This window comes from Chrysochloris asiatica, unplaced genomic scaffold, assembly GCF_000296735.1.
Source record: "Chrysochloris asiatica unplaced genomic scaffold, ChrAsi1.0 scaffold00066, whole genome shotgun sequence".
Lineage (NCBI taxonomy): Eukaryota > Metazoa > Chordata > Mammalia > Afrosoricida > Chrysochloridae > Chrysochloris > Chrysochloris asiatica.
Window position 1 is genome coordinate 14,158,031 of NW_006408584.1, and position 14,051 is coordinate 14,172,081.

Below are 14,051 nucleotides of genomic sequence, written 5' to 3' on the forward strand. Positions count from 1 at the left end.
GAAGACCTCTGGTGAGATGAATTGGCAAAGTGGCAGCATCAATGGGCTCAAGTGTGGCAACAATTGTGAGGTTGGCCCAGGACTAGGAAGTGTTTCATTCTGTTGTACATTGAGTCACTCTGAGTCAATACCAACAAGATTGCACCTAACAACAACAACTGCATAGAGAATGCTGTGTGAGGATTGCTGTGCATTAAATTTTTGCAGTTCCCTTTCAATGTTCTGTTGTAATAACTCAAAATGTTTCCAGTTATTGCCAGATATCATCTGGGGTAGTATTGTGACCCCAGTTTAGAACTTCTAGTTTTAGTAATTAACCATGAGTGAATCTTGAAAACGGTTGTCAAAGTAGGTAATTAATGTTTGAGTATTTACTTATTTTGATAATAGTATGATTTCTTTCTCTGTTAAATCCAATCTCTCCTATGAGATTTTTTTTCTTTGATCCTTTCCCTAACCAAATAATTTAGAATGTGTTATATGGCCAGTGTCAGTCTATACATTGAAAAGTTTATTCTGCAACTGTGCTTTTTCACATTACTCATAAGCTATGTGTCTTTGATACTCAGGTTTTAAATAATCAAGAATGTATTAATCATGTCTTTCTGTATGGTATTTACATTTTTTGTAATTAAAGACTAATGAGCATGCCCTTTCTGTGGTATTTTAGTTCACTTACACCTTTATAAATATTTCAACTTTGTGACAATTAAGTAAATTGATTATTATTAATTAGAAATGCAATCAGAGGTTGCAGTTAAAAAATACTTGAATTTAACATTTCTAATGTGCCCTAATATTTTTTAGTATAATTCTCCACAAAGGTTCATGAAGATTCTCCCGACCCCCCAGTATCAATCTATAGGTAAATAAAGCTAAGAGCTTTTCTGATTACAGGTAGCTGGATTTATGATTCTATACATGGTTATACTTGGCTTGCATATAATTTTGTTGCTCTTTACCAAAAAAAAGCTTACAGAAAAAAATTTAAAACTGTCCATTTGAGTCTCTGAAAAGAGAAAATGTTTCTTTTACAAAGTAATTATTGTATAAAACTATAATTTCATTAGACCATATTAATCTTAAAAATATTTTTTTATCATGATTGTACCACAAAAATCTAACTAGAAATAATTTTTAAAAGGACAAAAAAAACTTAAACTAAAATTTTATATAGGTTGCACTTTTACTTTGGAGAATATTTTCCTGAGTTAATGACAACATATACAATGAATTATAAACTTTCAAATATCATGTATGATGTTTTCTTTTTAAATAAACTAATAGTTAAAATACAAGTAGTCTTCAAAACATTTGTGGAAAATGGTATTGAAAAATAATGGATTTTTCCAAAAAAAGTTTTGAAGTCCCCTTATATTTTAAATAGTCATTCAAATTTTTAACAGCTTTCATGGTTTTGTGTGAAAATTGCTACAAGAATGAACCATATTTAAAATATGAATGTGCACAGCATAAAATGTCTTTGAAGAGAACAAACACATTTCTAAAAAGTGAAAATCTAATAACAGCTATAAGTAATGAGTGTTTTGATATTGTGTGCTTAACACCATTTACATCATTTGCTGGATTAAGCCATGTATTAGAATTTTCACATGACCAGATAAAGGTTCTTCATGATTACTTAGCTGTTTATCTCTCTTTTTTTATTAGATATTAGACATTTTAATCACATTTATATTCCAATGTAATTTTACAAGACAAAGTCATTTTTATAAAGTATTGAAATATTGAATAGTGAAAAATATGATAACTTTAAAATCCTATTTTTCAAAATTTTTCACACTGCCTCTAGAAATAGGTTAAAAGCCTATTGTTGTTGCTGTTGTTAAGTGTCTTTGATTTGGGTTCAATAGGGTTTGTGAGGCTGTAAATCTTTGTAGGAATAGAAAACCACATCTTTCTCCTGTGGAACAAATAGTGGGTTCAAACTGTCCAGCTTGGGGTTCACATTCCAGTGTTTATCCTACAGAGCAACCATGATCTCTTAAATTCATGTGTTGTTGTGTTGTTAAGTGCCATTGAGTCTGTTCTGACCCATAGAGAGTCTGTATAGGTTCCCAAGGAGAGGCTTGTGTGCTTGAACCACTGACCTTGTGGTTCAAATGACTTTGAAATCCAGTGCATTACCCAGAGTACCACACTGGGACTCCTAAACACATGTAATAGATCTTTAATCATTTGTTGCAGATTTAGTTAAAAATTTTACTTGCCTATTAAAGAATTACTTTGCAAAGGAAAAAAATGTTTTACTAATATGAGTAATCTAATTAGACCCTGGAACATTAGGCTGCTGGAGACAGGAAGTCGGTTCTATGTAATTCTAAAATAATATATACTGAATAAATTATGGAAGTAGTCATTAAAGAAATTGCTTTACTTCAGAATTAGCAAGATCTATTTCTTTTAAAGTAGGAAGGTAACCATTGGCTCTTATAAAGTGGAATAGATTTTTATTTTTATTATTATGTCAAATGCCCTATTACAAAATATTACTTTTAGCATTCATTACATGTATTCAGTTTCAACCTCTAGAAAAGGTAACATTTACTAAGCAACACAAAAACAACAACATTTTGTACCATAGTATTTATGGTTATTTTTCTTTAATTAAATGGAGCCTTTATTCACATTTACTAAGAAACTGATTCCTGACAGTATACTCTCCTGACAGAGAGAAAGCTGATTGTTTTATTCTTAAACCTCTCTGGTGGTGTTGGTTGTGTTGGTGCTACTATGCCAAGGAGTCAGCTCTAACTCATAGTGTCCCTTTAAGGGTTGCCAAGGTTATAATTCTTTACAGGAGCAGAAAACCTCATTTTCCTCCTGCAGTTTTGAACTGCTGACCATGAGATTAGCAACCTGACTCTTACACACTATGCTACTAGAGCTTCTTTAAGCTTCTGTAAAGGTGGCATTGCAGTACTGTATATGGGAAAATTGAGATTGAAAATGTTTATGAGAGGAATCTCAAATACCACGCATGGGAAATGCTACTCCTAAAATCTGAGTTCAGGTTGAGTACTCTTTGTTTTATATAATTCAATACTACCTCGCCCCACCAGCATGCATAATAGAATCCCAAGTGTACTACTATTATTCTCTTTAAAATGTTCTGACACTTGGGCTAATGTGCTGGACTGCAAAATCACTTAGAACTGAAGGTCAGTGGTTCAAGCTCACCAGTTTCTCCCTCTACAGGATTGCTATGGGTCAGAACTGACTCGAAGGCACTTAACAGCAACAAAAGTATTTAGTGCAGTGGTCATGCAACCACCAATTAGAGGCAGGTAAAATAATCTCTGGTGCTTATAACATCAGCCCTATTTGAAAATAATATTTTATGACTTCATATATGCTCAGTTATGTGACATATGCTACCACTAGACTTTCCGTTTGTCCTACTTTGGTGGCTTGCATGTTGCTGTGATTCTGGAAGCTATGACACCAGTATTTGAAATACCAGCAGGGAACATTTGTGGTGGGCAGATTTCAGCTAATCTTCCAGACAATGTTAGTTAGGAAGAAGGAGAGGCAGACTATACTACTGAATATTTAGCCACTGAAAATCTTAGGAATATCAGTGAATCACAATCATATAGCCCCAGATTATTGAATATCAAAACATGATAACTATCACCAGAATAATTTCAGATACAAGTTGGAAGACACTCAAAATATGACTGGGAGAAAGTTACCCACCCTCAAAGTACAGTTGACCATGATGATAGGAATGGAGTAATGCTTTCAGGACTTTCATTTGCTGATGGAACTTAACTCAAAATGAGTAGAAACAGATGAAAAGACCCATTAATAACCAGAATAAGGAATGTACAAAGTATGAGTCTAGAAATGTTGTAAATTGTCAAAAATTAAATGCAATGCACAAAGATCATTATCCTAGGCATTAGTGAGATGAAATGACTGGTATTGGTCATTTTGAATCTGACAACTATATATTTTACTATACTGGGAATGACAAACTTAAGAAAAATGATGTCACCTTCACCATGAAGAACAACATTTCAAGATCTTCTTGAAGAATAATGCTGTCTGTAACAGGATAATATACATATTCCTACAAGGCAAAGAAGTTAATACCACTATTATTCAAATTTACACACCAACCACTAAAACCAATAATGATGAAATTGAAAAATTCTACCAACTTCTTCAGCCTGAAATTCATTAAATATGAAATAAATATGTATTGATAATTACTGATGATTGTATTGCAAAGATTGAAACAAAGAGGAAGAAATGGCTCTGGAATTTGTATGACAGAATTTTTTAAGACCATTCACTTCTTCACAGAAAATGCACTTTTTGAAACAACTTAAAAAATAACTATGCAAATAGACCTCACAAGATGTAGTACACAGAAATCAAATGACTACAGCTTTGGGAACAGACTGTAGGAAGGCTCCATATCATCAGCCAAAACAAGGCTAGGAACCCTTGTGCAAATTCAGGCTGAAACCAAAATAAGTTAAAACAAGTTAGCAAGAGCCAAAATTTGACCTTGAACATATCCCATCTTAATATACCGATCATCTCAAGAACAGATTTGATGCATTAGACACTGATGACTGAAGACCAGGTGAGTTGTGGGATAATATCAAGAACATACTACAGGAAGAATGCAAAAGGTAACTAAGAAGGCAAGAAAGAAAAAAAGACTAAAATGGATGTCAGAAGAGACTATGAAATTTACTCTCAAGCATGGAGATGCCAAAGCAAATGGAAGAAATATGGAATCAAAAGAGCTGAAGAGAAATTTACTAAGAGAAGCCCGAGAAGACAAAGTCAAGTATTATATTGAAATATGCAAAGACCTGCAGTTAGAAAACCAAAAGGGCATAACCTGCCCAGTATTTTTCAAGCTGAATGAAAAAATTCAACCTTGACTTGAAATAGTGAAGGATTCTATGGATAAAATATTTACTGATGCAGAATGCATCAAAAAAAAGATGAAAGGACTATAGTTACTGTACCAAAAACAAATAGTTGGTGTTCACACATTTGAAGAGATAACATACGTTCAAGAACAAATGGAATTCAAGGAAGAAGTCCAAGATGCACTGAAGGTACTGGCAAAGAACTAGGCTCTGGGAATTAATGGGATACAAATTGAAATCTTTTGACAAATTTATATAACACCAGAGGCATTTACTCATCTATGATATGAAATTTGGAAGACAGCTGCCAACTGATTGGAAGAGATCCATATTTGTATGCATTCCAAAGAGAGGTGACCTGACAGAATGGGGAAATTATTGAATAATATCATATGCAACATAAATTTGATAGAGATAATTCAAAAATACTGCAACAGTACATTGACAGGGAACTGTCAAAGGTTCAAAGCAGATTCAGATGAGGACATGGATAAGGTATATCATTACTGACAGATGTATATTAACTGAAAGTAGAGAATATGAGAAAGATGTTTACCTGTGCTTTATTGACTATGCAAAGACTTTAATTTTTTAAAGTTTTATTGTGAATTGAGTGATAGTTTACACAGGTGAGCATCAGTTTTACGCTCATCCTATCGTATTTTGTTTCATTGCAATGATTGCAATCCCCTCCATGCATCATCATGCTTGTATTCCCTTTGTTTTGTTTTGGATGTACACCAGAACACTCAGGAATACATAATCATTTAAACAAAGGGCACATTCTACAATCCTGCCTCTTGGCTTCCAGCACACAGCTTTTATCTTTCCATGAGTCTAAAGTCCTCAGCTGCTCTATATTTCCATGTTATCATATCTGCCCCCATGTCTGGTGTTGCTGCTTTTCTGGATAGGGTCCCACATTCTGCTCTTCTCCTTTGATGGTCCTTGGGTCCTCTGTTCCTGGAATGTAAGATTAACTGTTCCCCCTTTTGTTACAAAACTTCTACCTTTACAGTTGTGACAATCGCAATTAGTTATGTGATAACAATTACTCATTATTGAATCATAAGAATCTTACCCCCATCTCCTTTCACCAGACCTATCTAGATAAGATGAATACTATTTAATGGGGATTTTACCTTCCCCTGGACACTTTGAAAGTAAACTCCCTCTTGAAAACTTGTAAAGCAGTCAATTCATGTCTTTATAGCTCCCCTGCCCCATTTTAGGTAGCCAGTGTCTAAGTTGCCCATCCCTATCAACCCTGTATATAGAGAGGATGGGGATGATCCTTGCTGTGAAGATACCTTCCTTGTCGGTTGGTGTTTTAAGATACTACATCCATAAGTATAGATCAAGTTCATCAAATTGTAGCAGTTTACACTTATTTCCTTGATCAAACATTTTTTTATCTTCCTCTATTTGAGCTCTAATCATCCATCCATCGAAAGTAGGTCAAATGGGTACTTTCAATAAGTTTGGGCATTCTTGTGCATATCCCCCCTCACTTCGTATCAGCTGAATGATTCACTCTCAGTTCTAGCTCTCTGTGTCTATGTCCTTGTCCATGGGCTCAAGAGTCCCCAGGTCTCACTATCCTCCAAGTTGACAGGAGTCTTTATAATGTGGTCGGACTCAACCCACATCTTCATTCCTGTTTTTCCCCCACTTCCATTTATCAGTCAACCAATGTGGTCACCAGCAAACTCATATGATTTCTCGGATATTCCATTTGAGTTTCAGTCTTGGAAGGTGGTTTGTACTGAAAGGACTTGATGGCTCCCTGGTGAACAAGTTGCTTGTTCTTGTGGTAGCCAAGTGGACTGCCATTTTTCATTTTGATTTTTCTGGCTGGTCTTTATTTCAAAAAGTATCTTCTGTTCCTCAGCTGCTCCAGGCTGGTCTTCTTGTCTTTTCTGGTGTGACGTCAGTAGGTTCTGGATGTGGAGCAGAATTCCACCTAAGGTCTTATGCACTACAAAGGTTCTGGAAGAAGCCTCTTTCACTGGGCAAGTTCTAACACCCCTTTTAGGTATCCCAGGTGATAGGCTGAAGATTATGCAATGACTCTTGATGTGAGGATCTTGACAAGTTATAGATAACATTGCTGAAAATAAGTATTGCAAAATACTTAATTGTGCTCATGGGGAACCTTTACATAGACCAAGAGCTAGTTGTTCGAACAGAATAAGCAGGCACTGAATGGTTAAAATCAGGAATGGCCTGCTCCAGGGTTGCATTCTTTCACCATACTTACTCAGTTTATATACTGAGAAAATAACCCAAGAAACTGGATTATATAAAGAAAGACATGGCATCAGGATTACAATAAGACTTATTAAAAGCCTGTAATATGTAGATTAGACTGCCTTGCTTGCTGAAAGTTAAGAGGAGTTAAAATTCTTACTAATTAAAATCAAAGAAAAAAAAATATCCTCACCACTGGACCAACACATAATATCATAGCAAATGGAGAAATAATTGAAGTTTTCAGAGACTTCATTTTCCTTGGATCCACAATCAACATTCATGGATGCAGAAGTCAAGAAATCAGAGGAAGTGTTGTAATCTGCTGCACAAGGCCTCTTTTAATATTCAAGAGCAAGGATGTTAGCACCTAACACAAGCCATGGTATTTTCCACAAACTCATATGCATGTGAAACTTTTCCAATGAGTAAGGAAGACCATAGAAGAATTGACATTTTCTAGTTATGGTGTTGAAGAAAAATATTAAAAATATTGGAGTGGACCTCCTTCCAAGACTGAAATTCAACGGAAATACATGAGCAGGCATGTAATCTTTCTGGTAACCATGTTGATCTACTGATAAGAAGAAGTGGGGAAAAAACAGCAATGAAGCTGTGGGATAAGTATGACCACATTCAATAGACTCCTGTCAACCTGGATTGAGACCTGGTTGACCAGCAATATAGTGAGACCTGGGGACTCCTGGGCCCGTGGACAAGGACATAGCCACAGAGGACTAAAGTGGAGCATGAAGCATCCAGCTGATATGAAGTGAGGGGAGATGTACAAGTACACCCATACTTGCAGACAGTACCCATTTGACCTAGCTTCAATGGCTGGATGATCAAAACTCAACTAGAGGAAGAAAGAAGAGGAAAAAAAGTGTAATCCACTACAATATGATGAACTTGACCTATACTTCTGGATATAGTAACTTAAAAGAGGGAATGAATCTTTATAGCCAGGATCATTCCCATCCCCTCAGTACACAGGGTTGACAGGGGTGGGCAAGTTAGACATTGGCTACCCAAAATGGCAGAGCTACAAAGGCACGAAGTGACTGGGTTATAAGTTTTCAAGAGGGAGCCTAGTATCAGAGAGTGCAGGAGAAGGTCGACTCTGCATTGAGTGGTTTCCATCCTGTCTGGATGGGGCTGGTGATAGGAGATGGGTATAAGACTCTTGTGGTTAAATAGTGAATAATTTATAACAGGACTGATTGTGATTGTTGTAAATGTAATGGTAGGCATTTTGTAACAAAAGGAGGGGAGTGGTTGATCTTGCAGTCTATGAGCGGAGGATCCTGGGACCATCAAGGGAGAAGAGCAGAGTGCGAGACCCTATACAGAGAAGCAATGATACCAGAGATGGAGGCAGAGATGATGACCTGACAAGATGGAGCACCTGGGAACTCTAGACTCAAAGAGGGAGAGGGCCTGTGTGCAGACAGCCGGGGGGGTGGGGTAAGTTGCAGGGTATGCCCTTTGATTATTTGAATGGTTATTTATTCCTAAGTGCTTAGCTGTACACTCCCACTCAAAAACAAAACAAAACAAAAAACAGAGGGAATGGAAGCAAATGCTGTTGAATGGAGGGGATTGTGATCATTGCAATGGAACGAAATACAATAGGATGAATGTAAAGCTGATGTCTGCCTGTGTAAACTATTACTCAATTCACAATAAAGACTTATAAAAATTATTGGGGTGGTTGGTGATTATGTGCCATGGTTAGTTCTGACTCATATTAACCCTGCATAAGGTTTCCAAGGCTGTAAATCTTTACAGGAGCAGGAAGACTCATCTTGATACCATAGAATCGCTGGTAGTTTTGAACTGCTGACCTTGGGATTAGCAGCCCAATTCGTAATCACTACACTACCAGAGCTTCTTATGTATGGACTGCGATATAAATCTATATCTGTGTTAGAAGAAGTACAACCAGAATGCTCCTTTAGCCAGGAAGGCAAAATTTCATTTCTAATTCTTCAGGGAAATTATTTGTTGTTGTGAAGTGCTGTTGAGACCATGTATAGGGTTTCCGAGGAGCAGCTGGTGAGCTTGAACCACTGACCTCTCAGTTCAAATAGCTTTTCAGTCTGGCACATTAACCCACAGCACCACACCATTTTAAGGAGGACTAAACCCTAGATTTTGGTGTGGGGCTGTGGGTTAATGTTCCAGACTGCAAAGCCATTTGAACTGCAAGGTTGGCAGTTCAAGCTCACCAGCTGCTCCTAGGAAACACTATACAGGGTCATTATGGGTCAGAAACGACTCGATGGCACTTCACAACAACAACAACAAATCCCTAGAGATGATCTCTAAATTCAAGTGGGATATATTCAAGGTCATATTTTGGCTTTCCTGAACTCGTTTTCATTTTCTTCAGCTTCAGTTTGAATTTGCATATGAGTAATTGATGGTCTGTTCCACAGTCTGCCCTTGGCCTTGTTTTGATGAATGATACGGAGCTTTTCCATCGTCTCTTTCTGGAGATTTAGTCAATTTGATTTCTATATATTCCATCTGGTGAGGTCCATGTGTATAGTCATCTCTTAACGTTGTCTAAAGAGGTATTTGAAATGAAGAAATCATTGATTTTTCAGAATTCTGTCATGCAATCTCTAGCATCATTTCTATCACCAAGGCCATATTTGCCAACTACTGATCCTTCCTCTTTGCTCCCAACCTTTGCATTCCAGTTACCAGTAATGAGCAATACATCTTGATTACATGTTTGATTGATGTCAGATTGAAGAAGGTGGTAGAATTCTGTTTCGTCCTCACTGGCTTTAGAAGTTGGTGCATAAATTTGAATAATAGTGGTATTAACTGGTCTTCCTTGTAGGTGCATGGATATTACCCTATCACAGACATCCTTGTACCTCATGACTGATTTGGACCATTCCTCTTCAATTTGTCATTCTCAGCATAGTAAACCATGTTGTTGTCAGATTCAAAATGGCCAATACCAATCCATTTCAACTCACTAATGCATAAGATATCCATGTTTATGTGTACGATTTCATTTTTGACAATTTCCAATTTTCCCGGATTCATACTTCGTACTTTGCATGTTCCAATTTTCAATTAATGTTTACAGCTGTTTCTCTTCATTTTGAGTTGTGCCCCATCAACAGATGAAGGTCCCATGGGATTTTCTCCCATGGGCTTTACTCCATTCATGTCATCACAGTCATACTTTGAGGAAGCACCTCTTCCCCAGTCACATTTTGAGTGCCTTCCAACCTAAAGGGCTCATTTTCCAGCACTATATCTGACAGTGTTTCTCTGCTATTTGTAAGGTTTTCAGTGACTAAATATTCAGAAGTAGTTCATCACTCCTTCTTCCTAGTCTGTCTTTTTCTGGAAGCTCATCTAAAGCCTGTCCACCATGGGTCATCATGCTGGTATTTAAAATACCAGTGGCACAGCTTTCAGAATCACAGCAACTCACAAGCTACCATTAAACATTAAAGACAGAAGACAAGAAGAGATGTGGGATGACATCAAGGATATCATACATAAAGAATGCAGAAAGTCATTAAGAAGACAAGAAGGAAGGAAAAGGTCAAAATGGATGTCAGAAGAGATACTGAAACTTGGTCTCCAGTGTAGAGATGCTAGATCAAATGGAAGAAATGAGGAGGTCCAAGAGCTGAACAGAAAATTTCAAAGATCAGCTCGAGACTATAAAGCCAAATATTACAACAAAATGTCCAAAGATCTGGAGTCAGAAAACCAAAAAGGAAGAACATGCTCAGCATTTATCAAGCTGGGGGAACTGAAGAAAAAATTCAAGCCTCAAATTTCATTATTGAAGGATTCTCTGGGCAAATTATTGAATGATGCAGAAAACATCAAGAAAAGATGGAAGGAATACACAGAGTCACTTTACCAAAAAGAAATGGTTGATGTTCAACTGTTTCCAGAAGCAGCTATGATCAAGAAGCAATGATACTCAGGGAAGAAGTCCAAGGTGCATTGAAGGAATTGGCAAAGAACAAGGCACCAGGAATTGATGGAACAAATATTGAAATCTTTCAAGAAAGTAAGGCAGCACAGGAGGCACTCACTCATCTCTGCCAAGAAATTTGGAAGATGACTATCTGGCCAAATGATTGGAAGATACCCATATTTGTGCCCATTCCAAAGAGAGGTGACCCAACAGACTGTGGAAATCATCGGACAATTTGTTTGATATCCCATGTGAGTAAAGTTTTACTAAAGGTAATACAGAAACGGCTGCAAGCATACATTGACAGAGAACTTCCAGAGATCCAAGCCAGATTGAGAAGAGGCCATGGAATGAGAGCTATCATTGCTGATCGGATGGATCTTGGCTGAAAGCAGAGAATATCAGAAAGTGGCTTACCTATGCTTTATTGACTACGCAAAGGCTTTTGATTGTGTGGACCATGACAAGCTATGGACAACATTGTAAAGTATGAGTATTCCAGAACACTTAATTGTGCTCATGAGAAATGAGCATATGTATATTTGTATATGAACAAAGAGGCAGTTATTCAAACAGAACATGGGAACACTGAATGGTTTAAAATGAAGAAAGATATGAGACAGGGTTCTATTCTTTCACCATACTTATTTAACATGTATGCTGATCAAATGATCTGAGAAGCTGGGCTATATGAAGAAAAATGTGGCCTTAGGATTGGAGGAAAACCCATTAATAACCTGCGATATGCATATGATACAACCTTGCTTGCTGAAAGTGAAGAGGACTTAAAACATTTACTGATGAAGATCAAAGAGCACAGCCTTCAGAATGGATTACATCTCAATGTAAAGAAAAAAAAATCCTCACTACTGGACCAATAAACAACATTCTTATCAATGGAGAAAAAATTGAAGTTGTCTAGGACTTCATTCATCTTAGATCAACTCTCACATTCTTTGAAGCAACAGCCAACAAATCAAAGGATGTATTGCATTATGCAAATCTGTTGCACAAGACCTTTTTAAAGTGTTGAAGAGTAAAGATGTCAGCTTGAAAACTAAGGTGTGCCTGACCCAAGCCATGGTGTTTTCAATAACCTCATATACATGAGAAAACTGGACAGTAAATAAGGACGACCCTAGAATAATTGATGCATTTGAGTTATGGTGTTTGAGTAGAATATTGAAAGTGCCATGGACTGCTAAAAGAACCAACAGATCCATGTTGGAAGTAGTGCAGCCAGAGTGCTCCTTGAAGGCCAGGATGGCCAAACTTTGTGTCTCATACTTTGGATATATTGTCAGGAGAGACCAGTCAATGGAGAAGGATATCATGTTTGGTAAGGTGGAGGGTCAGAGAAAAAGAGGAAGGCCCCCAACGAGATAAGATTGGCCAAGTAGCAGCATCAATGGACTCAAGCATGGCAACAGTGGTGAGGTTGGCCAGGATCGAGCAGTGTTTCATTCTGTTGTTCATAAGGTCTCACTGAGTCAGTACAGATTCAATGGCACCTAACAACAACAACAACAATCCCTGGAATAAAACATCAAGTTTGGTAAAGTGGAAAATCAGCACAAAAAAGAAACACCCTTAATGAGATGGATTGGCACAGTGGCAACAGCAATGGACTCAAGCTTATCAATGATTGTGAGGATAGAGATAGACTAGTCAGTGTTTTGTTCTTCTTTGCTTAGGATCACTATGAATCAGAGCCAACTTGATGGCACCTAACAATACAACCAACAACAAAGACCTATACAAAGCTCAATTCATAAATCACATGCACGGTATGATTTCTAGTTTTTTTTTATTTCATACATAATGTGCATATTTATTCTGTGTGTATTGACATTATAATATCTCTGTGAAAAACCATAATTAACCAGTATTGCATTTCATAAACACAGCTAATCAAAAATTTATACTTTACAGTGGGTTGCCTATTATGTTATAAGATAGGCCATTCAATGATGTGCAAGTGACTCACCAAAATGATACCCACAAAATTGCATCTCTGTCTCCTCAATGAAATCAGTAATACCATGAGTATATAAAATTTTAACTTACTATATGGAGAGTTCTGGTGTGACTGTAGGATATGCATTGGACTGCTAACCACAAGATTGGCAGCCTAAACCCACAAGCTATTCCTCAGAAACCCTGTTCAGGATCAATATGAGTTAGACTGACTTGACAGCGCTTAACAACAATCACAACATGTGGAGATAAGTGTCTACAAAAATTCAAATTCTATGCATAAAACATTTCTTTCTAAGGTTTTCTTTACTTTATATTGATGTAACTAAATGTATTTGAATTATTTTTTCTTTCTATACAGTGCAAACTAGAATATCAGGCATGTGTCTTAGGAAAACAGATTTCTGTCAAATGTGAAGGACGTTGCCCATGTCATTCATATAAGACAACAAGTTCAAGCAGAAATCTTAAGAGAGGTAAGTTATAAGAATTTATTTTTCTTGTATACGTATACATAAATTATATAAAAAGACATAAAAAATTACTAAAATGTAATTTTACATTCTTCTAATCTTCTCTAAATGTTTGTATGAATGCTATTAAATATACAATAAAAATCACTTTATGTAAACTCTTAAAGATAAATATTTTGTCGGCGAGATGCATTTATTTTAATTTAGTCTCAATAACAGCAACTAATGGGTTTCTGTAGATTTTCACTTACTTCAACAGTAATAGCTGTAGGTCTTTTTCTCTGAGTACTTATCAAAGATAAGAAATCTAAACAATGACATCCACGAATTATGGTGTCTGAAGTTTGTTTTAGTTACATTTATTTTTCTTTTGAAACAAGGAATCGATCATATTAACAGTTGTATATCCTGATATGCATTGTTGTTGTTGTTATTGTTAAGTGCCAACTCATAGCGATAGGGATATGCATTATA

General features: G+C 36.5%; 1 protein-coding gene across 1 annotated transcript in view; it reads left to right on the forward strand.

The window, feature by feature from the left end:
* Positions 1-14,051, forward strand: part of LOC102813160 (testican-3-like) — a 766,084-nt gene that overhangs the window by 500,695 nt on the left and 251,338 nt on the right. The window contains exon 2 of the mRNA XM_006864537.1: positions 13,466-13,580. Within this exon, the coding sequence (XP_006864599.1) occupies positions 13,466-13,580 (115 nt within the window). The remainder of the gene's footprint in view (positions 1-13,465; positions 13,581-14,051) is intronic.